The 27,248-nt window shown below is 36.8% G+C and overlaps 1 protein-coding gene across 2 annotated transcripts; it reads left to right on the top strand.

Annotated features, from left to right (window-relative positions):
* Positions 1-26,915, top strand: LOC123872332 (serine-protein kinase ATM). 2 transcript variants are annotated; one of them, XM_045916546.1, is made up of 36 exons: positions 1-74; positions 353-612; positions 1,755-1,848; positions 2,148-2,312; positions 2,917-3,143; positions 3,963-4,061; positions 4,316-4,549; positions 5,011-5,147; positions 5,728-5,967; positions 6,109-7,205; positions 7,346-7,773; positions 7,855-8,322; positions 8,633-8,950; positions 9,091-9,665; positions 9,804-9,975; positions 10,117-10,357; positions 10,742-10,980; positions 11,647-11,915; positions 12,468-12,678; positions 13,270-13,558; positions 14,230-14,700; positions 15,023-15,221; positions 15,667-15,832; positions 16,189-16,295; positions 17,044-17,151; positions 17,678-17,916; positions 18,751-18,966; positions 19,332-19,493; positions 19,671-19,777; positions 22,355-22,471; positions 22,866-22,965; positions 23,321-23,510; positions 24,128-24,234; positions 24,789-24,903; positions 25,608-25,744; positions 26,650-26,915. In XM_045916546.1, exons 2-36 carry the CDS (start codon positions 412-414, stop codon positions 26,901-26,903), a joined length of 8,499 nt encoding a protein of 2,832 aa, XP_045772502.1. In that variant the 5' UTR covers positions 1-74; positions 353-411; the 3' UTR covers positions 26,904-26,915. The 2 variants fall into 2 exon arrangements, 1 of the variants encoding a protein (XP_045772502.1); XR_006797463.1 differs by lacking the exons at positions 24,789-24,903; positions 25,608-25,744; positions 26,650-26,915 and having other exon boundaries at positions 22,866-22,971; positions 23,323-23,510; positions 24,128-24,232.
* The last annotated feature ends 333 nt before the right edge of the window (positions 26,916-27,248 follow it).

A 27,248-nucleotide genomic window follows, 5' to 3' on the forward strand; every position in this document is an offset into this window, starting at 1 on the left:
CTGTCACTGTCAACAAGAATTTTGCGCCAGCGGCCGGATTTTCAATTTTGTTTTCCCAATTTTGAATTTCACAGGTATAGTATTTTCAGAATCCGATCATTTTATTTTCTTTTTACAAGTGCTTAGTTAGAATTATTTGATTCGAAGTTCGAAAAAGTGTGTTCTTTAATTCGCACAACTAAATTACCACGACATCATCTATTCTCAGATATCCTATTCTCAGAATCTGTTCAATAACATCTTTCCAGTATTTATATATTAAATACTGTTTTCTGTGTAAAAAAGATTCTTTGATTTTTTTCATACTATGCTTAGTACTTACATAATTATTATATTTAGGAATATTTTTCAGATTTTAAAATGCAGTGCCTCTAGCAGTCTTCTGACACCTGACATTAAATAATCATAAACATGTCTTTAGAAGATACTGTGAGACAAACATGTTCCAGTTTGCAATCTATCCGCTTAACAGAAAGAAGAAGAAGCGCATTCACACTAAAAGATTTCCTTACACAAAATGCAGTGCCTGCGTTGCTTAGCAGCAACACTCGGAAGAAGTCTGGTTATAGTTGGAATCATGTATTTGATGATATCCATGATTTTATTATAAAGGTATATAATATTATTATGTACTAGCTGATGCCCGCAGCTTCGCCCGCGTGGATTTAGGGTCTGGAATCCCGTGTGAACTTTTGATTTCCCAGGAGAAAAGTAGCCTATCAGTAACAACCCGTCCCGAATTTATAACCGACAGTTTCTAAATCCCATCAGTATTGATGGTGTGATCCCCTGCAGCATCAGGATTGAGGAGTTGAAATCCAATTTTTTTATGAACCAATGCCACAAAGTTTCTCTATCGATTAAAAAAAAAATTACGCAAATCGGTTCAGAAATCTCGGAGATTTCTGTGTACGTAGGTAGAAAAACACAACTCCCTTTTTGAAAGTCGGTTAAAAAAGTAGCCTATGTTACTCCCTGGCCAATCTTCTACTTGTCTGTGAAAATCCCATCAAAATCAGTTGAGCCGTTCCAAAGATTAGCCTTTTCAAATAGACAGACAGACAAAAATTTTAAAAACGTGTGATTAAGTTATGGTATTGTTCAAATAACCATATGAGCTTAATATGAGGTAGTTATTTCGAAATTACAGATAGACACTCCAATTTTATTTATTAGTATAGATATAGATTGATAGACACACTATGTTGTGATTGTGCTGCAATATCTAAGCCCATAAATTAATATTGATGCTGTCATATTTATTGTATCATATATATGCTGTTTGGCATCTGGCATCATCCTTTAAAGTGGATCTAAAACTATGAAGAATACCTATGATTTTTCATTTAGTAAATTGTCTTCAAGCTGCAATGCTCGAGATGTTGGCATCCTATTTGAAAAGTTTAGGGTTTAATCCCAGGTTTTCAAAATTATGTGTATTTTAAGCCATTCTAATTTTAACAGTGAAGGAAAATGTTGTGAAGAAACCTGTATGCCTGAGAGTTCTCCATTATGTTCTCAAAGGTGTGTGAAGTCTGCCAATCAACACTTTTAGGTCAGCGTGGTAGACTATTATAGCAAACACCTTCTCAATCTGAGGGGAGACCCATGCTCAGTAGTAAGCCAGCTATGGATTGATCATTATGATAATGATGAAATTGGCTTGAATTGTAACCTGTTGGAGTTGTCAATTAATAAATAAAAAAGATTATATTTCGGGTGCCTACTGTAACTTAATTTATTTTTATTTACAGGAGTCTGAAAAGCATGATTCGAAGAGTTTTGATAAAGTTACTGTACCTCTTTGTACAACTCTATTGCATTCATGTGTTGCTGGGGCTAATAAAGGTAAACTCTTCATCCTGCAGCTTGCATTACAAGCATATCTACACTAGGTTTACACTTTATATCAGTTGGTAACAAAAACCAGAACTGACAGGTCTAACTTTTTTAAAGAATATTTTTTCTAATATTCTCTTTTCCCTTCCAAGTGAACTGAGCATAAAACTTTTAAAGCCATATACAAATGCACAAAACTTCGAAAAATTTAAGGATCATGCCTGAGTATGAGGCTGTTTCAACCACTTCACTATCACCACAAGCGTACAATACAGAAAAAAATAGATAAAACCTATTTCCCATTCCAGGTCAAGCATACATTAAGTGTAAAATAATTATGGACGCATGTCTGCATGTGCTGAGCAACAGACAAATGAGGGATGCTATGGGAGATGCATATTTAAGTTTACTGTACAAACATGTTTTGCCCGTTGATCACTATCTGGGTTTTATAGCACCAGCTGTTTGGGAGAGTAAGTAAAATACTTCTGAGATCATAAAAGTCATGTAAATTTTAGCATCTAAAGTTTAAAATATCGTGAGTAATATACATTATATAAAAAAGGAAAAGCTAACTGATACAGCTCAAACTACTAGACGACGGCATGCAGATAGCTATTATGATGTAGACATCAGCCAACAAAGGATTTTTGAAAATTCAACCCCTAAGGGGGTAAAATAGGGGTTTGGGGTGTAGTCCACGCGGATGAAGTCGCGGGGTTTTTACTACAAATAAGTAAAGATAATTCTAGGTACATCTAGGTAAGAGTGCTTCAACGCAGACCTCATAATTGATTTTTATTAAGCATGATAGTCATCAAGGGTAAGCCCATCTTGCAATAAAAAATCTATTGTTTTCAGTATGATTCATGGCAGGAAAGCCTGAAAACAGTGTGGTAAGCGAAGCGAGCGCTGAGTTCCGTCACTATAGCAGTAATATGAGTAGCACTATGTTTTTGCTGCCGAATGTGTAGAAAATTTGGGAACACTATTGACTTGTCTTGGACATTTTAAAGATTAGTTCTTAATAATTATTACATTGCAATATATATTTAAAATCATGAATATTTTTTTCAGAGTTATTAGATATTGCCATGACCGTATGTCTTTCTAATCGTACTTTGGACGATCTAATCAAAATAAGACTCCTGTGGCTGGTTGTAAAGAACGCCATTGCTTATTGCCATTTCACAAATACCCTGCGGGACTCGTTGTCGACGCTCAAGAAATGCTGTAACATAGTGCTACTTGACAAAAGAGTGCAAGAGTTTGTTATTAAAATTGTGATTGCAGTACTAGAAACGGTAATTTTTTACTTAATATTATAAAGGTGAAAGTTTGTGTGAATATGATGTGTATGTGTGTATGTTTGTTACTCTTTCACGTAAAAACTACTGGACGGATTTGGATGAAATCTAGAATAGAGATAGATTATACCCTGAATTAACATATAGGCTACTTTTTATCCCAAAAAGTTAAAGAGTTCCTACGGGGTTTTAAAAAAATCTATATCCACGCAAACGAAGTCGCGGGCATCAGCGAGTATGAAATAAATTCACTTCATGTCATGCCAATCATTAGGTATTACAATCTTTCTGTGAGTCTATTGAAATTCCATAACTGCAGTACTAGTTATTTGTATAACACTAGATGATACCCGCGACTTGTCCGCGTGGTTTTTAAAATATCCTATGGTCTTTGATTGTCCAGATTAAAAAATAGCCTATCTACATCCGTTTTAGAGATGCAAGCTATCTCTTTACTAAGTAGTAGATGATGCCAGCAACTATCAATCTATACATATAGATTAAGATTTTTAAAAATTTCGTGGGAGCTCTTTGATTTTCTAAACCCAAAAGTAGTCTATGTCGGACAAAAAAAACCCGGGAAAAAACTATCTCTGTACTTTTCATCAAAATCGTTTAAGTGGATGGGCCGTGAAAAGCTAACAGAATATTAGTATGGTGTATGGATTTTTAATAAGAAAAACTAAATACTATATGTAATGAATTTTTTATATTAATTGTATTTTTATTGAATTTTATTATTTTATTTTTATTGAATACTACCTAATATTTTTTACTTGATTGTTGTGTATAAACAGCCTTATATTTTCATTTAAGCTATCTACAGAAATTCGCCTAACAATGTGTGAATTCAGTGAAAGTATTTTACCATCGCTACTGAAACTTTACGAACCAAGTATGGAGGAGAAAAACAAGGTAAAGTAATCAGTTGTTTTATTTTGTACCTATACTATTAATACTCTGTCCACGGAGAGAAGTCAATATAGAGCTCTCTCTGTTAAGTAAACCCATACAAATGACAAAGACAATAAATCAGTGGATCTCAACCATTTTGAATGACCAACCAGTATGGAAACAGAACAAAAAATGTTGTCTCTTGTATGATGGTACGGAACCCTTCGTGTGCTTGTCCGACTCGCATTTGACCGGTGTTTTTTCGTTTCTTCCAGTCTTTGCTATTTAAGCTGTTCAAAACTGCAATAGCAATCCATCATCCCGGAGGCAGATTACAAGATTCAAATGGCACTTTAGCTTTTAATTGGGACGTATGGAACAAGCATTTGCACAGCATGTTGGAAATTGTCCATTTAGAAGTCAGTTGCGTACAGAAAATGCGGAAAAAGAACGAAAACACGATGAACTGCGAGTACTTTCATCATGTTGCTGCTTCGACCTTTTATCAGGTATTTATTACTAGACTAAATTAGCGATGGGTTATTTATCCGAATAACAATCGCATTCGATTGTTTTACTATTCGATAACAATCGAATAACAATTGAACACTTGAAAAACAATCGTTTTTTTCGATTGTTCAATTCGATTGTTCAATAATTGCAAAAGCTGTACACGCCCCTGCTTCAATATTATTTATTACCTAGCGCGCGAGTCGCCTGGGACGAATAAATCGAAGATCCAATGCAATTGAGCAATTGACTTTCATCACCTGTTTACAATCCGAAGCTCTTAAAATTGTCATTTTCTCATAAATAACTGTTTTAATGACATTTACTTTTTGTAGTTGATGCAAAATGCTTTACATTATGCAAAACCATCTGAAAATTTCGCCTTGTGTTCATTTTTCTGGCACAACGAGATGTATGGAACAACTTATGACTATTTGTGAAGCCATTACTTCTTTTACAGATTTTTAATTATACACCAAAAAAAGAGAACGAAGATGAGCCAGTACCTGCCGCAAAAAAGCTGAGATTATATTCTAACACAAGTAAATCATTTAATGATCTTATTGAAGATCACCTTCGGGATAACCCTGTTCCATGGTAAGTTATATAATATGCCATGAGAGTTGAAACTATTAGGGATGTTTTAGGGTTAATGTGAGATTTTACATCTTGCCAACCTAAATATTTTTTTCCACGCACGTGCAAACTGTGGAACCAACTACCTTTGGCGGTGTTCCAACTAGATTTCAACATTCAAGGGGCGGTTCAACAAATTCCTGACTGCAACGCATTATCGGTTCCTCTGGTGCTAAAAATGTTTATGGGCGGCGGTAATCACTTAACGTCGAGTTAACCGCCTGCTCGTTTGTTCGCTATTTTATTTAAAAAAAAAATAGAATCGACCGTCAAGACTACGTCAAAATAAAATGGATCATACATTTATAACCAACGCTCCCAACGGAAATCTTGCGAAATTAAATTCGATTGTATTGCTCGCTTAACTTTTTAGATCCAAAGTGTTTTAACGTTCAAATTCGTCTCGCAGACGACATGAAAAATTTTATACACACTCTACACTTTCTGAAGTTTTCCGAAAAAAAGATTCATGTTGCCCTAAAACATTTTTTTCTAGAAACTTTCTTCAATTACAGTTGTTTACAATTTATTTTGTTTATAGGGCTGGAGTGATACAAATGTACGTAAAACATTTCGGTCAATCTATCACGTATATCCAATATTTATCGCTGTTAAGTGTTCTAGAGAAAACTATATCAGATACTAAAAAACAAGTGAACTGGGAACGATTAGATGAGTTAACTTGTTTGACGATAAAAAATATGTTGTCCTTATCCCGCTCAGATGATGTCGATTGTGGAAATAACAGTGTTTTTCTACCCCTGTGGAATACATGTGTAAGGTAAGGAATTTCTTGTAAACTTGAACCATAAGGGCGATCACGCACTGCATCCGATCCGAATTTGTGTTTATTCGTAGCAATAGTGTATTAATAGTAATATTAATAGCGCATTTTTATTGAATTTTAATACATTTTTTTCAGAAATGCTGCAGTCACCAGTGCAGCACAAAAAGCCATACATTCAGTTTTGCAAATAATTCTACATTTAGTACCATTGAAATATGAAAACGTGAAACCCTTACTAGTCCCGTACATTGAAAAAGGGATGCCAGTAAATGATCATACTTTAATAACACTGGATTGTTTATTCCACAAATTCTACAGGAAGTCGTGCTATACAGACATAAGGGAAAAATGTTTTGCATGGTTACAACATGGAAGTATAACTTCTTTAGATATATCGAATTTAAATTCATTTTTGTTAAGGCTTTTGATAAACGATAATTTACCCCTGAAACCAAACTGTGATATTTTAAACCACAATAACGTTTATAAGGTTTTGTTTAATACCACCGATGATAGTATATTGTATAGCGATTTCGAATATAAGATTACTGAAAAAGCAGAGGTCGCCACCGAAAATGATATAGAGAGTTTTGAAATTAATTCTGTCATGTATAATGTGGTGCGGGTATACTTTGAAAAAATCCTGTCTGAAAACACATTAAAGTTAGAAGCAAATGAACTAAAGTTAATAGACTATATCAAATATATAGAAATTATTATTATATTTTTCGATGCATTACTAAAGTACAAATTTAAAATAAGCACTGAAGTAAAGGAAATGTCACTTTATACTAAATTTCAAATCGCCTTAAAAATCTTATACGAAACACTAACACGAACTTTAAAAAGTGATCTACAAATACGAGACAAAGTTTTAATTTTGAAAGGTGTTCAAGATATGCTTTTAAAGGAATACGATCCGATATTAAATGTCGAAATTCGTTCTCACATCCGAGAGAGTTGCTTTCACTGTCTTAACGACATTATAAAGCAAAATATAAACTTGGAAGATGATTATTTTGAAGAAAGTGAATCCGAATTTAATATAATTGGATTAAAACAGAATTGTATTTATGTTTTGGCAGCATATTGCAGAAAACATTGCAGTTACACAGATGAGGTTCTTAAGTGTGTTCTTGACAGGGATTTGTACAGATTTACCACAAACTTTGAATATGCCTTCCATTGTATTAAGATTTTAAATGATTCAACAGTGGAACAACCACCTTTAGGTAATAATTTTTACTGCCAAATTATATTTCTAACTAAAAAATGCCTTTTTCACGGAATAAAACTGTTCGTTGATTGCTGGTCGCCACAATTGAATAATTTAGGTACGATTATTATTTTATAAAAATAACAAAACTTTCAGAACTGATATTTGGCTTGATGCAAAATATGTGCAAGGAATTGTTCAGAAATCCAAAAATCACACGACGTTTGCTTGAAATACTTTCTGGAATGCTCGAGCGAATATGGAGTCAGAATGACGATATAATCCGACAGAATTGCATTATAATGATAAAAAGCTATCTCCAACGATGCTCCGAGAACTATTATCCACCAAATGTTGCCGCTTTAGTTTACGAATGTTTGGCAAAAGTTATCCTATTGAATGATACAGATGAGCTGGATATCAAGGATTCCTTTAAACAGGCACTATTAACAAAAATAGTGGAAAATAGTGAGCACAAAATTAGATTGTACTGTTCCCATCTCCTGAGCATAATAGGGAATAATTTTACCGACTCCGATATATACCTACTGTCGGAGAATTTGTTGGACATATTTATTATTAACGTGAGTATCTTGAGAAACTATAGGACGTTTATAAATTATTGTATCTATTTGAATAATTGTGAAGTTTTATGTCTTCTCTAGGTAGCTGAAAAAGTTGAAAATAATGAGACGATACTGAGGGACGAAAAAGTTAACAGAGCAGCAACAGTTTTGCATACTTTCTTCGTAATAGGCACAACAAAAAAGTCGGCAATACACAAAATAATGTTAAAAGTACTAAAATTTCAAAATGAAAAACCGATGGAAGCTCATATGGTCAAAAAAGTTCTAAACATGCTAACCGAAGTTGTTACAGATCAAAGTATTGAAGTATATATGAAAAACAATGTATTGACAATACTGCATTATTGGTTTAAAGAGAATATTGGCTTTAAAAAATTGCCGCTATATTTGTTTGGTGTTGCCGACATGGCTGGCCTGTTAGCAAATCATGTAAATTGGCTCGTCCCTGCCGATATTCTTTGGAGCCATAACGGGATAGTGGCCGATAGTAATGTTCTAAAATATGTAACAGAGACAACTTCAGTGTCTGCTGAAGAAATAATTGAGGTAAATAATACATAAATACTTATTAAGCATAATTTTTTAATGTGTTCTCACTTCTCAGGTTCTCAATATCATACTACTAATTAATCTTAACCAAGATAACTACTCTAATAATAATTTCAACAGCATTTACGCCTAGTACAGTGTAATCTATTGAAAAGTCCAGTTTAGTCCTATAAATGAAGCAAAAATGTAAACTATGTTGTCTATTCAAGTTCAGTGCTAGATTGAAATTACTGAATTGCAATTACGAGAAGTGAGCACGAAACCCCTGCACCTGACTAAAAGTTGAAACAGCTTTATTATTTTTCAGGCATGCTTTTGCAACATTATCGCCTTGTGCTTACCTCACGTTGTCATTGAAAAGTACAAACTCGAAGACGCGAAACATTTCAGCCCGAGAGAAACGGCAAATGCCACCAGAATGTTTCAACTAACGAGTAAGATTCTAAAGAATGACAAATGGAGTAATTTGTTCGCTGAAAATTTAGGTGAAATAATGCTGATATCAGCTACGCATGTGAGGGATTATGTTGGTGCTTCCGAACTTTTCGGCGTGCCGCTTGTTGATAATGATGACCCTTTTACATATTCTCCAAACGTGTTTTCGGCTATACTCAAATATTTTGGGGTAAGTATGTTATCTCATTGTTTTCGACACTGAGCGCTGCGTCACCTCTCAACAGAAACTTCTCAACAGAAAAGTGTAATGACGCGGGTGCCAAATATTGTTCAAATGATTTCAATATACGTATATAAATTTTATTTTAGGAACTTATCAATGAAAACATCATGCAGTATATGTGCGAAAACCAACCATTGATTATTTTAAATATTCTGTTTAAACTGTGGAACAATACGTTGCATGAGCAAGTTTTCGAGTTCAAAGTCTTACATCTTCACGCTTACGTCTCTTTCATCAAAAATATTCCCTTGGGGCATACGACGGATGCCATTTTATGCAGTTTGGCCTGTGACAGCATCGCTCATGGCATCAAAGGATCAAAGAGTAAAGAAGTGATCAAAATATTCGTTGATGCACTGATGATGGTAATTACGAAAATTTTAACCGAATCGCCTAAAAGTGTCGATAATATTCAAACGTCGGTTCTGCCTAAAATTGTCTCCATATTAACCATCAAAACCGAGGAAGGATTCGTATCAGAATGTAGCTCTTTACTGAAACACCTGATAGAGGATATGAAGAATTATTTGGCTGGGAGCGTGGATGTCGTCGATTTCGTTAACTTTGTAACTGAATATAAAGAAGAAAGTTATCCCAGCTCTTCAAGAATCGATTTTGAGCATAAACTTAAAACTTTTACACTGCATTTGTCTAACCCAAGGTAATAAATTTAAAATTTTGTGCCACATAACACTATGGCGTTGAAGAAATCTCAATAAGATTTAGTCGACCGTAGCTGTGTCGCAACCTTTTTACTTCCTTTTTGTCTTAGTCACTCAGTAATCAATTTGTTTTTCAGCCACGACACGCTTTCAAGGATGTATCGTTTTTTGAAACAAAACAGAGAATATGTGAAAGAACTTTACGCAGATATAAATAGAAACGGTTTTTCTGAAATTTGTCAAACTAGTTTAGTACATCAAGTTATTCTTTGTTTGAATAACATCCTAAAAAATGCTACTGAGGAGAAGGTATCCGTTTAAATATATTTATTTAAAAAATTTGCTCGATTTGGTTCGTATTTATTTCACTTATTAAAAGGCTGAAGATTTTTATCATAATTTAATGTTTTCAACATTTGTAATATCGAATATTTTGGTCTATTCCCTCAGATCATAATCGACGCCTGTAACTGCTTAGCAGAAATCGGTACTTATGACATTAAAACGCTCGTGACGGTACCACCCATGGACACAACAAAAATTTCAAACTTGAATCCTAAGCAGTATTTTGTGCAAGCAGTGATATCGTGCCTCATGGAGCACCTTTTTAACGAGGATCCAACCGTGAGCAATAAGGTCACCAAAGCTTTGTGTTGGATTTTGAAAATCCGCGATGGACAAGCAGCTTTAGGTAAGTCATTTCACATCATCTCTTTGAACGCAGTTTATACGGAAGAGGCGAGTAGCGTATAGATGTTGTGCGGATTCATAATATTTTGACATGGTCGTCTTTTGTGCATAAGGGCTGGACCACATTTTCTCGTACTTCTATCCCTTTCTGTCGCACAGAAAATAATTCAGTAAAGATAGAAAGGTGGATTGCAATTGCACGCACTTTACGATATTAGCGGCCCGATTCTTGCAAGCAATCTTACTCGCTCTAGCCAACGATGCCTCTGAGGGACAGAAAGGGACAGAGACAATATGCAAAAATGCGGCCCCAATGACGTACGTTAATAATAATAATTGTACGTGAACTAGAATAAATTAACTTAAAACTTCATACGCTTTTTAGAGCTCATGGATGCCAACACAGAAATCTTGCAATTTCTCGTAACACCGAACTGCGAAAATTTTGTTGATTACAAAATTAATAATGTTAAATTTGATACATGCAAGTCAATTGATTATTGGATACCGATCAATAACGAAAATCACTCTCAGTGGGTGATTCGTATAACTATGGCCTTACTGGATCTATTAGGGTCCAGTGCAAATTTTATTAATTTTCTGCGAGCTGTTTGTGTCCTAAAGGTAAGACTTTATTACTACGTTTATGAAAGCTTCTTGTTTAGATTAATTTTTTCGTAGTTGGCGTCGCATCGTTTGTAACTGATTTATCGACTACTTCAAATTATCCGATTTAGTTGAAATGCAAACTGTTTGGATGATAATAATTAATTAATAGATGATTATAGTAAGTACCATTGAGTGTGTCTGATGATGGTGATGATGGAGGTGGAGGATAAACATTCATCTAATGGCATCTAGCAGAATGGTCGTGGACTTATTTGCTTTGTTTTTATGAATATTTTCCAAAAAATACAAATACAAGAGCCTGATGATGGATGGACTGGAACTCCCGAATGGCATATAAGATAGGATAGTCGCGTTTCGTCACTTTGGGCTTATATCATTTGCTGTCATGAGTATATTTCAGTCCTTTTTTAGTACATTAAAAAGCTTTTACTTTAAAAACTCTCTTATTATTTTAATGACAAGTTAGCACATGACTGCACTTTTGCAATGTTGGCAAATGACGATGGTGCTTAAGATGGAGGTGGCACTGTGGCACACACCTGAAAGGTATGGCAGGTTACTAAACCTATAACGCTAAAATGCTTGGCCGAAGTTCCAAGCCCTTTCAAAATTTCACACTTGCATTTATCCATTTACTTAACCGCCTAAAATAAATTTTAGCCGACAATCTGTGGACAAATTTTGCCCGCTCTAATGGGTTTAGTACTTGACTGTGCCACCGACACGCACGTGGAAGTATTCGAAAAGCAAATTAATGAAGTCTTCAAGTACATTTGGGACTTGAGCTTCAATGACAGTTTCGACAGCAGCGAAATTGACGGCGGTTCCAAAGTATCTACTAAAATAAACCACGACCAGAAGATGATTGTTCAGAACTTGTTGGATGTAGTGGATTTTCTACGTATGCAGAGAAATCATTATAAATCAAAGTAAGTCTTAAACATTTTCAAAAAACTTTTTCCAAATAACCCTTTTTACTTAATTTTTACCATACGCCTTTTTTGCCCCTCTCGTAGACCGATTATATTCACCGCATGCCTAAAATTTAGGCGAAATTTGGAAAAGGCAAAAGTCCTAACGATTCGAAACAGACTACTGTTTACTTCGAAATTCCAATTTCAAACGTCACAGTCACGCTTTGAATTGCATGATTTCGATACGTTTGAACCGGCGTTACACGTGTGACCCAAGATTTTAAAAGTATAATTAAACGATTTTGAGATGAGACAGTAAAAATTTTGTAGTCAAATACCCACGCTAAACTCACCGTTTTGTTAAAATTCTGCTGAATTAGACTTTGATTTTGAACGGAAGAATAACTACATAATCTCTACTCTACTACTACTACTATATTGCTCTAAGCAATAAGGCCGCCTTTGCACACAATTGTTTTTTTTCTGTTTTCTTCCTTCTGCGTTGTTCCTTTACGTTTTTGTGTGCAATAAAGACTTCTATCTATCTATCTATAATATCCATTTCAGCACAAGAGGGCGTACAACAGATACTCTAAACTATTTGAATCTCGATTATTTGTGGGTGTCCTGGGGCGCTGCGGTGACTGAGCGCAATCTAGCGGCTTTATACTACGGGGAATTATGGGCCTCTGCTAAAAACGGCAACGTGCCACCGTCCTCACCCGAGGCCACTACTGCGCTACAGAACGGGGAACATGTGCAACAAATATTCAGAAGGGTAGGTACACTCCTGGGCAATCTTTGTGGCCGTCCTGGACCACGCGGCGAGTTTAATCCATACTAATATTATAAATGCGAAAGTGTGTCTGTCTGTCTGTCTGCTAGCTTTTCACGGCCTAAGAGTTTAACCGATTTTGATGCAATTTGGTGCAGAGTTAGCTTATATCCCGGGTACGCATATAGGCTACTTTTTATCCGGGCAAATCAAAGAGTTCCCATAGGACTCTTAAAGGCCTATCCGTTTAATCGATTTATATGAAATGTGGTAGTGGTTGCTTGCGTCCCAACATAGGCAACTTTTCATCCCGGAAAAGCAAAGAGTTCCCATGGGATGTGTAAAAAACCTAAATCCACGCGGGCGAAGTCGCGGGCATCATGTAGTCGACTAATAAACCAGCACGAACTTGCGCATAGTAAGCGTGATGCGTTTTGTGCATCCAAACGCGGCTATGTTCAGAGCAGCCATAAAGATTTCGTTTTATAGCACTTCTTCGCAGTTGAAACATAGCCCATAGATTCGTTTGGAGAAGAGCCTACGAAGCCCCGAAGAAGGGAGATATGATTTTATAATTTTTCAATTTGTTTCCAGTGTTTCGTATCGATAGGTGAAATGGACGCAATAGACGGTTGCGGTAACGCTCACTTAACGAGCGAACGCGAAAAACGCAAACACCTCATTCACACAGGGCAGTTCTCCGATGCACTATTTATGCACGATATTGCCCTGTCACGGGGAGCTCCCGACGAAGATATCCTGTATGGGACAATTACTTCACTCCACAAATCGGGCATGCATCACCTCGCTTTGCGATATATTAAATCTTATCCGGAGAATGAGGAATTGGACGATGTTAAGTACGACTGTTTATCTTATCTAGGTGAGGTCCTCAAAATATACTCTACTCGTAAACATATTATTAAATATACTCAACTACTATTATACTCATACACATATTATAAACATATTATTATATATGATTTTTCGTGACGGAAGTAGCCCGCTAATCTAATTTTGTTTAGGATTAAGGCATATGAACGCATCACATACACAACAAAAATCGAAAACTATTGAAATAATATTATGGTGTCAAGCTTGTTTGGTGTGCACAAACGCATTAGGTACATGTGTTTAGCGTACGTAGCATGTATGCAATACCCCACACGAAACTTTGCACTTATGACGTGTTAATAAAGTTTGTGAATAAGCCCGTGAATGGTGTAAATAAAAATTAAAACTATGATTTTGATTCTAAAAACCTCTATACAAACTTACCTAAATCATATTATAACTTAATATTATAAAGGAGAAAGTTTGTATGTGTGTGTGTGTATGTTTGTTACTCCTTCACGCAAAAACTACTGGACGAATTGGGCTGAAATTTAGAATGAAGATAGATTATACCCTGGATTAGCACATAGGCTATTTTTTATCCCGGAAAATCAAAGAGTTCCCACGGGAATTTTAAAAAACTTACATCCACGCGAACGAAGTCGCGGGTATCAGCTAGTCATATTATAATCAACTTAATCAAATCATTTTGACTTCTAGGCGATTGGAGTGGGATCGTTGACACACAAGAGTTGGAAGAAAAATCTATAAGAGAACTTTGCAGGCAAGATCCTATAATAAAAGCGATACGTTACGCGTGCCTAAAAGATTGCATGAATTTGCGAACGACCATAGAAGCGGAAACGAAACTCGAAAAGTCTTTGAACAGAGCCAAACTGGCCACTGCGAGGTTGTGTCAGAGCCTAAACATGGAAAACTGTCAAAACGTGTACCGAATCGTGTCAAATTTGCATTTGTTTCGCGATATTGAGACCTATTTTTCTGTCAGATGCGGTAAAATGACTATACCAGTACTTTTGAATGAGTGGAGAATTGAGAATCTCCCAACATTTAACGATTTTAATCACCTCGAAGCCTTAATTTCACAAAGGAGCTTGATGCTGGAGCATATTTCCAAAAATGATTATTCATCTTTGCCCAAGGTTGACGACTTGCAATTACAATATGCGGGTAAGTTAATCTCTGCAGAAAACTGCGTAGACCTTTTAAGTTTTGAAGATTTAGCCAGATCATTTGAGCTTGAAATAGACAGCTTGCCTTTTAGAAAATTTGTTATGTTGCTCGTGCGGCTTAGCTTTTCCCGAGGGTGCATGTTATAATGTTTTTCCTTCTGAAAAGCTAATATTATGTTCGTCTTCGGAATGCATACTATTTCTGTGTCTTGTCGAAACTGTACAACGATTTAGATGTGGAAAAATTACGAACCGACAAATTTTGTTTATAATATTAAGTAGGGATTTGTGCAAAGATTTATAGAAAAATGGGGTTTTAGAATTCGGCCTGTCAAATGAAAGGATTCAAATGGCGCAGCGACTGGTAGCGGCCGTGAAGCATGACGAGACGACGAGCCAAGTTGCTCTATTAGAGAGCCAAATATCGTGGGCTAAAGGACATAAGGACATAGCGCTGTCTTTGCTTAGTGAGATTGTGAAGGAATCCGAAAATCAGCGGCTGAATGCGATGTCGTTACGGTAACCATATTATGCATGATATAAAAATTCATACATTTCATTGCCCACATGCTCAAAGGTTTGCTAAAAATACAGAATAAAATACTCCAATATTCTTAAAAAAATGTGTCTCTTAAATTATGATTGCAAGCACATGCAACAACAATTAAGCAACAGCAATTAAGTGTGAAACATTATCCACTTTACCACATACTTCATATAGAGTCCCTCTTCCTCTTTGTCACCCGTATTCACAAACACTACTATGAGGTCTCCTAGTGCGCTCGAACGCACAGTGCAGGTTCCACCAATCAGATTACTGTATCACGTCAATTTATAATGATCTGATTGGTGGAAGCTACACTATGCGTTCGAGCACACTGTGAGACCTCATAGTAATGATCGTGAATACGGCCGTAAATGTTTAAACTTGCCTAATAAAATTTTTGTACTTTTGTAAATAAAGGCAATACGGCCTATGGATGGCGGAATGCAAACGTGAGAACGGCAAAGACATTATACACAAGTATTTGGAAAACAGTCTAACGACATTGAGCACCAGTGACGACTTGGCGATAAGGCTCAAAATTTACTCCGACATTGCTAAATTTGCAGACGCAGAATACACACAGGTTTTTTTTTCTATAATTAATATTGCATTATATTTTTTTTAATATTCAGACACTAGCTAGCCCTTGACTGCAATCTCACCTGGTGGTAAGTGATGATGCAGTCCAAGGTGGAAACGGGATAACCTGGAGGGATATGACAGTTTTTATACACTTACCCCTTTGGTTTCTACACGGCATTGTACCGGAACGTTAAATCGCTTGGCGACATGGTTTTGAAGGTAGGGTGGTAACTAGCCACGGCCAAATCCACCCATGGTGGGAACCAGACGATTATTACATTACATAGACCAGTATATTTATTATAGGTGTATCACTTGACTGAGATCTGAAATAAATAAAACAAGATATTCTTTCAGGTAGTTGATTATATGAACTCGTCCGTTTTCGAGAATAAAGTGAAATGTATGGAAAACATGGAGGACACAGCAGCGTCATTGGTGCAGTCACAAAACAATCTGACAAGGTAAAAATACCTAAAGTTTTGCTATTAGGTCTAAGGGTGAGATCTATATAGCGCACTCTGACTTTGCTTAGACCTAAGACAGAGAGAGATATATCTCTCACATAAATCTGTCTCGTTTTAACTCAATCTTAAGTCTGACCAAAAACAAAGTGCGCTCTATAGATCTTAGCCTTACTACACTGGTGCGCTTTCAAGTTGCGTTAGACGCATGCGCTAACTATCCGCTAACCATTGCTGGCAATGGCGTGCGCATCAAACCCGGTGGTGCATTCTTTTGCATCCTCTACTTCATTTGTGATGTACACGCAACACGCGCAAATTACTATGCGTAGACGCATGCGCTATTGCATACATTGCTTCGGCAGTTTACATGATGCATACTTCTACGCAGTTGAAACGCAAGCTAAAGCGTATCAGTGTACTTTTAACCCCCAACCCAAAAAGAGGGATGTTATAAGTTTGACGTGTGATATCTGTGTATCTGTGTATCTGTCTGTGGCATCGTAGCGCCTAAACGAATGAAGCGATTTTAATTTAGTTTTTTTTGTTTGAAAGGTGGCTTGATCGAGAGTGTTCTTAGCTATCATCCAAGAAAATCGGTTCAGCCGTTTGAAAGTTATCAGCTTTTTTCTAGTTACTGTAACCTTCGCTTGTCGGGGGTGTTATAAATTTTTAATTTACACTTGTTACTACAAGTCTTTTAGGTAAATGTTTTATAGAGATATTTATTTACTTTGTATACTTGCAGGGACGAAAAGAAGGCATTAATGACAAGCAATGCATTTAGTCGACTTGACAAAGCAGAAATCGACAATACAAGGGCTGAAAAAGAAAGCGCTCTGAAGTTGGCTATGAGGTAGGCAATTTAAAAAACCCGGGTAATTAGTTAGTTTTTCCCACCTTGGGTTCCGCATCTTACAAAGTATGCGAATATTAAGAAATTAATTTACCACCTATAAAATAAATCTTTTTTCTCGGACTGTATTTGTTATGTAAACTTTGTTGGTTTTTTTTTAATTTGGTGATTAATTATTATTTGTTTAAACTGTTTAACCAGTTACAACCACTGTTTGTGGAAATTTGTTTCATGAGACTGCAAGTCATGTGGGCTGCATATAATATTATGATAATGATGCTGATTTTAGAGTATTTGCATCTTATTCTTACCAATGCAATAAGAAAAGGACAGACAAACAGAATTTAGTTTAGATCTACCTTAGGTGCCGGTCGTGAGTCTATTGTTTATAGAGTGCAATAAAAAGGGTCTTTAAATTTAAAATTGATTTTCCGTCCTTTTTTAGCAATATTAAAAAGAAAAGGATTCAGATATTCTAAATTTCCTTTAGAGAAAAACATGAGAATCGACACCATTATAATTTCAGGTACTACCTATTATCTCTATCGCAGTGCGATGAAAGTAATTTGTCGGTATTCCGAGTGATATCTTTATGGGTGGACAACCCTGGCCTCAAGTTAGAAGAAAGAGATGCGGACAGCGGTTCCCTCGGAAAACTCCTGCACGCTATCCCTTCTTGGAAGTTCATTACAGTCCTACCACAGCTTGCTCCCAGATTGACAAACGAAAATACCTCATTTGATCGCCATTTAAAACAAATTATAAGTAAGTTAATCACATTTAAAAAGTTACCTTGCATATGAATTAATCCTAGTTGATAAGATAACATTTTCTCTCTGTTCATGTTAAGAGGGCTCTCTCCGTCACTCGTTTCGTACAATCGTAGTTCCAATTTCATTTGTATATTAAGCAACCAAAGTCCATGAAATTTTGCAGACATATTCTAGAAACGAATATCTATGTCTGTGGTTTTCCAGATTTATGTTAAAATATTCGGTTTCAAAGTTACGCGGTCTTAAAAATTTTCATACAAATCTTTGAGCCCCTGTAATTTTAAAACTACATATTTTTAGAAAAATCATGGACTTTGGTTGCTTAATATTCAATTGAAATTGGATCTACGATTGTATGAAGCGAGTGACGGAGAGAGCCCTGTTAACTTGTAGATTTGGGAGGGTGGTCGATGCATATCGCATGCTGCATTGTTGCATTGATTCATACAGATTTGTATCGGTTTTGGCGGATAATAGCGAATCAGACTTATAGTTATTAATACATTCAACATTTTTCCTTCTAAAATTTAAAGCTTGTGCTAAGAGTAGCTACAAAAATAGAGCAACAGATGGATTAGTAAGGGAGCTTGTATGAAATACACAGATGTGACGTCATAAACGTTTGACATAGTTTGGCGTACTTTTTTAATTAAATCGATAACTTAAAACTAATAGCGTACGTGGATTTTACGAATTTTGGAAGACCCTCTATTTAATAGTTCATAAGAAATAATTTATTATGACATAGACATCATGCCAATTCTGCATTCTTTATTTTTGATACCTACATTCGGAATGCTTATTAGAATTAATTCCTTTTCATTAGAAACATGTGCGATCCAGCATCCGCATCACACGCTCCCGATTCTTTTCAACCTGAAAAACTCTGACAAGGACCAGAACATTCGCAACGCAGGTGAAAGTTCGCAAGCAAGCTCTCAAGAGCCGCGCATACTTGCGGCCACTGCGCTTATTCGCGAGGTGGCCTCTGAGAGTGAGGAGTTAGCCAGGATTGTTGCGCAAATGGACCTCATCTGTGATGGTGAATATTGTTTGCATATTTTAAACCAATATATTCACAGCTCGAGTGAAAGTTCGCATCTTTTCAAGAGTCGCACATACTTATATTTTATATATATAATATTGTATGTAGGTAGTTAAAGGTATAAGTAGGTAGCCCCCTCCCCCCCCCCCTCCCCAGGGAAAATAAAAGTAACGCTCTAGCTAGCATAATTTTTTTGATACAGTAATCCTCTACAAACAAAGTTAGATTCTTACCGTATTACTTCTACGTTACTCTTACGTTATACTGTTATAATACCCGATGCACAAGTCTGTTTACACACTTGGCCTGTTTTTTAATTATGATGACAAAACTGGTTACTTATTTGTACTCAATGTTTTCAGCTACAATAAAGTTTGCGTACTACGTGCCGGAATCCAAGGACACAAGGCCGCAAAACATACCGAGGTCTCAATCTTTATCCCATCTTCGCGACCTCAACGCCATACCGATTCCCACTGACAATATTCCCATTCGTAAGGACCTTGACTACTCCAAGCTAAGCAGTAAGTAATCAGCATTTATTCCCACACCTACTATACCTATATTGATTTGAGCGATTCATTATCATAAAGTTTTATTAGAAATGACCACTAAAAACCATACTTATTAATATTGTTCATAATTGCATAGTTTTAAAATATTGAGGGATTTACTGAGAACTTTTTTGCAACTTCTTTTAGCTCTGTTGTCATTTGATAAACATTTCGAGCTGGTTGGAGGTATCAATTATCCGAAGAAAATATCATGTCTAAGTTCTGACGGAAAAAAGAGAATCTTGCTCGTAAAGGTACAGTATAGATTAGATTAAACTAGCGGCACGCTATGATGGCCGGTTTGACGTTTGTCCGCTCATGAAGTTCCGTATTAATTGATAACGACTTTGAAGGAAATAATTGTATTACTTTATTGACGATAGTGATGTGCAGAGATTCATAAATTTTATCGAATGTAGTTTTAGGTTTAGGACTCAAAATTTATTTATTAAATTGATTTCTTAAATGTATACAAGTGTAGAAAAATCAGTTTGCACCATTTAAGGGGTGAATGTACTTGTGAATATGAACAATTTTCACTATGTGGACAAACCTCTGAAATCGCAAAAAAATATCAATAAATTTTTAAAAATGGAATCTAATACGATCGTCACATAGGATCGCTGGCTAGCACAACTACTACCTCCGGCAAACTCGCGTCAATGCTCAATGCAAAACAAAGCAGTTTCGAATTGACGTTGCTTCGAAAAGTATAAACTGTCAGTGCAATGCGATTGTGATATAGTTTTGACCTGGCTTTGGATTTCAAATATTGATACTGCATTACTGTTGACCCTTGCTCGTTAATTTGGACTCTGTTCAAGCCCTTTGTTGTGGATTTCGTCGATATGACCGAACGTACGCAGAGAACTGTTCTAAATAGTCAGACACGTGAGTTCGTAATACGCCTTCGTTCGTGAAGCTCAAAATGGAGGGCCAATTTTACCTATAACGTCAGTGGTTGAACGCGTAGCTGATGCGCTTAATATTGGACAACGAACTGTTAGACGGATAACTAAAAAAAAATATGGCGAGACTGGCACAGAAGAAAATAAACTTCACACACCAAAAAAGAGAAAACGAGCAAAACCAGTCGTAGGCATCGATAGCTTTGATGCCGATGCTATCCGAAGACATGTTTACGGCTACTATTTACAGAAGGAGTATCCAACAAGAAAAAAGTTGGTGCATTCACTGAAGGAAGCTGGATTATTCTTCGGTGGGGAAAGTTCTTTAACGAAGATTTTGAAGACCATTGGATTTCGATACAAAAAATGTAACAAACGCAAAATATTGATGGAAAGATTTGATATAGCGATGGCAAGGTATACTTTTTTACGGCAAGTGAAAGAAATCAAAAATTGGCAAAATGTTGTGTTCTTGGATGAAACATGGCTTAATGCTAACCATACTGTAGGCCGTTCTTGGAACGATGACACAGCAGCATCTACTTCCAAAGTTCCTGTAGGAAAAGGATCGCGACTTATAATTTGTCACGCCGGAACCATCAACGGGTTTGTCGAAGGTTCTCTCATGGCTTTTGCGTCAAAAACCACTGGAGACTATCATGAAGACATGAATGGAGAAAAGTTTACTGAATGGTTTACCTCAATGTTGTGTAGCCTCCCTGAACCATCTATTATAATTATGGACAACGCCCCATACCACTCGATGCAAATTGACAAGCCACCTGCCCAATCCCAAAAGAAAGCTGATATCGACGCATGGCTTCGTAAAAATGGCGTAGATGCAAACATGAATATGTTAAAAGCGGAATTAGTACGTCTTTTAAAAGAAAACAAACCAACCAAGATCCGATACGTCATTGACGAAATAGCATTAGAACATGGGCACAGAGTTATACGGTTACCGCCTTACCATTGTGAGTATAATGCGATTGAGTTGGTGTGGGCTCAAATTAAGGGATATGCTGCAAGACACAATACAGAACCCCCATTTACCACAAAAAAAAATGCTAAAATTATTAGAAGAAGCTTGTGAACATGTGACTAAAGGAGACTGGGAAAAGGTTGTGAATAGAACTGTTAAATTAATAAGGGAAGATTATGAAAGAGATGTGAAAATAGATAATATTATAGAAAACGAACATATAATTATTAATGTATGTGATGATAGCAGTGACGACAGTGAAAATAGTAGTATGGACGAATCTGATTAATTATGGCCTTTTGTGGCACCTTTTTTGGTATCTTTTGTATTCATATGTTTCTTGTGTGCATATAAAGTATGTATATTCATTTTCGTTCAAATATTCAGTTCGTTCAAATAAATTAAATAAACATATACATTTTTGTTTTATTAAACCTATTTAATCAGGTACAAAAACAAAACTTAATTGTTTTTTGTTCGAGAATAAATTGACATTCCACATCACTATTGTAATGTGTCAAACCGGCCATCATAGCGTGCCGCTAGTGTAGTTGAAATAATTTAGTATTTTAAATAGAAATTCATTTTTGTCATTTTTTAACAATATTAAAAAAGATAAAGCAGTTACTCTAAAAGTTTAAAGTAAAACATCAGCGGCACAGTCGGTCAAACCAGAGGCGAGCGTATTCGGAAATTATGACTACAATTTTGTCGGCTTACTGCAAGAACTCATTAATTGTTAAAAGAATCACGAAGTGCAGTTTACACTATCAACTTGATGATTCTTTCAATCAATGAGTTCTTGCAGTGGACAGTAATTCATTCCATTGACCTAGCTTAGAATGAAACCCAGGACCTCCGACTCATAAAGCCGCTTCGCTAGATCTTTAATCACTATTACAATTGCTAAGAAATATTCTATTCTATTTGCTTATTTTCAGGGAGAGGATGACCTAAGGCAAGATGCGGTGATGCAGCAAGTGTTCAATATCGTGAACTCTTTACTGGAGAACAATCCTATCACGTACAGGAATAAATTGCTTATTCGTACTTACAAGGTAAGAATATCGTTGGAGTTAATGCTGAAACATCATTTATTATTCGGGGTTATGAACTAATTCCTAAGTGATCTTAAGTGACCTGGTTCTCCCTTCACCTTGCTGCTATCGTACCGCAAAGCCTGGCCAAGGTCTGTACCCATACTTAGTCGAAATTCCACGGATATGTACGGAGCGATTTGCCTCCTCGTTTCTAATTCGAATCGCTAGGATATAGAACGCTTTTTCAGCATCAGTTTTCGTCTCCAATTTTAATATGGGTATCTTCAAGTCAAGAGTGAATAGACATCTAGGCAAGCGTGCTGCATCTTAGGCTGCATCATCACTTGCCAGCAGGTCTGATTGCAGCCAAGCGCTAGTCGATAAATAAATAAATAAAAAGTTTATTTTGTAGGTTGTCCCAATGTCTCGTCGTTCCGGAGTGTTGGAGTGGTGCGTGGGAACTATGCCTATAGGAGCCTACCTTGGCACTGCCCATCCAAAGTACAGGCCTCTTGTAAGTTTTTATTTATTTATTTTTATTTGTACTAGTAAATTGTAACAATAAAGAGAAAAAGAAAGAATAAGTGAACAGGGGAAGCACTTATCTCTATAAGAGATCTCTACCAGTCACGCTTGGCAGTGCGAGAGGTTATAAAGGGAGTAGAATAGCTACAACAAAGATAGTGAAAGAAGAAGTTTTCAGACCATTAGCGATCCTAATACATAATTTTGTTTTGCTACTTGCTTATCTTCTAAATATATAAAAGGAAACTATATAACTGCATAACTGACTGACTGACTGATCTATCAGTCAGCTACCTGCCACTATCACTAGTTACCTGAGTATTTATTATATGTATATTTTTCAGGACATCACACCGTCAGCGGCGCGATTGAAGCTAAAAGATTGCCACGACAACAAAAGGCCCACGAAACGTAAGCTCGAAGTGTTCAACGCCATACTGAAAGTGTTCAGGCCCGTGTTCCACTACTTCTTCACGGAGCACTACCTCGATACTGTCACGTGGTATGAACGACGACTCGCTTACACCAGAAGGTAAGAGACATTTCACTGCGATTCATAGCCTCCTCTGGTGACAGGGGTTGGCTCATTTTTTTGCGTAAAGGATCAGCCGGGCTGTCCAGCATGAAAATGCAGTCAGAATTCTTTAAAAAAAATTTTATTTATGTATTTATTAGTACCAGAAAGTTGTTACAATATTCCACTATTCCACGCGGGCATGATTTAAGCCGTTAGATAAGGCTAGCTTTAAGTTTCATTATAATATTTTCAATAAAAGAAAAAGGTAAGTTGTACCGAATAATAAGTTTAATGTTTTAATTTCCCAACAAACAATATAGTATAACCAAGTCTAGTTTATTACATGCACTTGTATTATTTTTAAAAGTTACCTCAACATCATAATCGTAATCATATCAATCAATAATCAAGATCAATCAGATGGAATATCATCATAACTAAATATTGTATTGAAAATAGAAGCGCCCTAGAACTTGAACTAGAATTCTTATTTCATTTGCCGACGCACGGTTTCCTCTTGAAAATCTTTTGACACCAGCTTCCATCAGTCCTCCAAAAGACGTCCAGGGAGCGCTTAAGGGACAATCAATCAATTTTTTTTTATTAAATTTAATATTTCATTATAATTTCAGCGTTGCAACATCATCTATGGTGGGATATATATTGGGATTAGGCGATAGACATGTACAGAATATTCTTATTGACAAGACCACCGCGGAAGTTATACATATTGATTTTGGTAAATAAAATACTAATATTGTAAAATAATGCACGAGGTGCCTATTTATTTCCACGCATATCTTTAAAGACGATTGAATATATAAAACTTCTTTCCTTTTTCGAAAGGCACATCTGTCAAGAGACTATAGCACTACTTTTCTCTCAAGCCTTTTTTTAGGCTTCCATACTTCAAAAGAAAAAAGGAACCCTTATAGGCTCACTCCGTTACCTGTCTGTCTGTCGTGTCTGTGAATGTGGGGGAATTGTTTTGATTCGAAACCTATGAATGCGGGAATCAAAACCTAGATTACTTCCCGTTGACCTAGAATCATGCAATTTGGCAGGTAGAAATATCTTATAGCATAAGTAAAGGAAACAATCTGAAAACCGCGAATTGGTGGTTACATCACAAAAACATTAAAATGTATTCACTATTCACGGACAAGTAATTAGTTTACTAAAACACATCATAGATGGAGCTGTACGTAATTAACTTGCAGTGTGCACATAAAAGTTTTATGTACTGTACGATGATGGTACAGAACGGTTTTATTGATAAGCCTTATATTTCAGGCATTGCGTTTGACCAAGGCAAAGTGTTGCCAACGCCAGAGACTATTCCGTTCCGTTTGACACAAGACATCGTTGCCGGCTTCGGATCAAGTGGCGTGGAGGGGAACTTCAGAAGGTACTTTGGCTTGATAGATTTGTTCACGCAAACAATGGCGTCGATTCTGCTGTTTTCTCCTGGATTTTAACTTAAAGACTAACAGCCGTATTCACAAACGTTACTATGACGTGTCATAGTGCGCTCGAACGCACAGTGTAGGTTCCACCAATCAGATTACTGTATCACGTCAATTTACAATGATCTGATTGGTGGAACCTACACTATGCGTTTGAGCGCACTGTGAGACCTCAAAGTAATGATTGTGAATACGGCCGTAAATTTTATCGCCTCTCTACAAACTTAAACATTAGGCTCACTACTGGCACCTAAAGTCACGAGGTTTGACAGTTCTAAGTTAAATTAGGTTTGTCTGTCCTTTTCTTATTAGATTGATAAAAATCAGTACTTACTAATGTTACTTTTGTTGCACACAATCTCTTAACCATATCTAGTGCTATCCTTATCCGCGAGAAGATTTTAGAAAGGAATAGCAATTTTAAAGATTTCATTAACACAGAATTAACACGAAAACTGAATCTATTTATCACATTGCGATAATCATTAATTAGTACCAAAATGGTTAAAATGGAACCCATATGCATAATAGTTTTTGATGTATTTTTTTTTAATTTTTTAATGCAACTGCGTGTACTACTCGTACATTGCTAATTGTAATTAAGAGATCCAGCCAATCACATTTTTATATTTTATTCTGTTCTTAGGTGCTGTGAAAAAACTTTGCAGTTACTTCGCGACAATCAGGACACTTTGCTCACGATTTTGGAAGTTTTGCTGTGCGACCCGCTGTACCTGTGGATAGTGTCCACCTCTACCAAAGCGAAGGCCACCAATGCGCGAAGTAAGATCATTATTCATTACTAGCTTATGTACGCGACTTTGCCCGCGTGGACTATACAAATTTCAAACTCCTATTTTACCCTTTTACCTTTAAGGGGGTAACCCTTAGAGGTTGAATTTTCAAAAACTCTTTCTTAGCGGATGTCTACGTCACAACAGCTATCTGCATGCCAAATTTCAGCTCGGTCCGTCCAGTAGTTTAAGTTGTGCGTTGATAGATCAGTCAGTCAGCTTTTCCTTTTATATATTTAGATCACCCATCATCATCATCTCGACCCATCGCCAGCGCACTACTGAGCACGAGTCTCCTCTTAGAATGAGAAGGGTTTAGACCATAGGTCTTCTCAAAAAATAAGAAGAGCTTAGATCATAGCCCACCACGCTGGCCATGTGCGAATCGGCAAACTTTACACACCTTTGAGAACACTGTGGAGAATTCTCAGGCATACCGGTTTTCCTCACGATATTTTCCTTACCCATTAAAGCAAGTGATATTTAATAATTGCTTATAAGGCACGTAACTTTGTGCATTATACTAAAGCGTTGTGCTAAAATGAGTGACAGAGACGACGCTCTACGAATTTGAAACCTCTATCTGGTTCGATGCTTCCTGCCGGCTTGCCCACTGCAACTTCAGCTTATTGTTTTTTTTTTCTTTTTCAAAGGGTGCCAACGGTACCCCAGATTACTAAGCCTCCGCTGTCCATCGTTCCATCAGTGGGCTATATGTCATGAACCGTAATTGGTATAGAGTGGTCATAGAAGGTATATTTCTATTGCCGCTATGACAACAAAAAAAAAATCAAAATGGCCGCCATGAAAGTTAGTGTTTCTTGTATGATGGTACGGAACCATTCGTGTGTGAGTCCGACTCGCACTTGACGGATGTTTCTGTTTCTGCTGTAGGTAAGCTCGCACTTGGTGGCAAAGCAGCAAAAGGCGCAGCGGCAAGCGTCACCAAAGCGAGTGGGGCTGAAGGCGACGGAGCGGGCGGGCTGGCGGCGCGCGCTTTGCTCGCGGTGCGCTGCAAGCTGTGCGGCGCGGAGGGCGGCGCGGCGGGCGGCGTGTCCGTGCAGGGCCACGTGGCGCGCCTCATACACCAGGCCACGGACCCCGCCAACCTGTGCCGGCTCTTCCACGGGTGGCAGCCCTACTTGTGATTCGAGAACTTTTTAAAAAAGCAAGCACCCTGAAGCTTTTTTTAAAACAAAAAACAAAGTGACAGGTCAAGCAGCTTCATGTCAATAGATCTGTTTTGCTTGCTCAAACAAGTAACACATTTTAGGGTTATTTTTTAGGGTTCTGTATCCAAAAGGTAAAAACGGAGCCCTATTAATGTCACTCTGCTGTCCCTCTGTCTGTCTGTCTGAGTGTCACACGTCAATGAGTGTGTCTTATCGCCGCAAATGTTCTTTTCACTCAGTTTGTTATTCCATTCATCCACCTCAAAAAACCCACTGTAAGGAAATTTTTCTGAGAAGGCGCCCTAAGAAAAGATTAATTTC

The sequence above is a fragment of the Maniola jurtina genome, chromosome 15 (assembly GCF_905333055.1).
Source record: "Maniola jurtina chromosome 15, ilManJurt1.1, whole genome shotgun sequence".
In the NCBI taxonomy this organism is placed as follows: Eukaryota; Metazoa; Arthropoda; class Insecta; order Lepidoptera; family Nymphalidae; genus Maniola; species Maniola jurtina.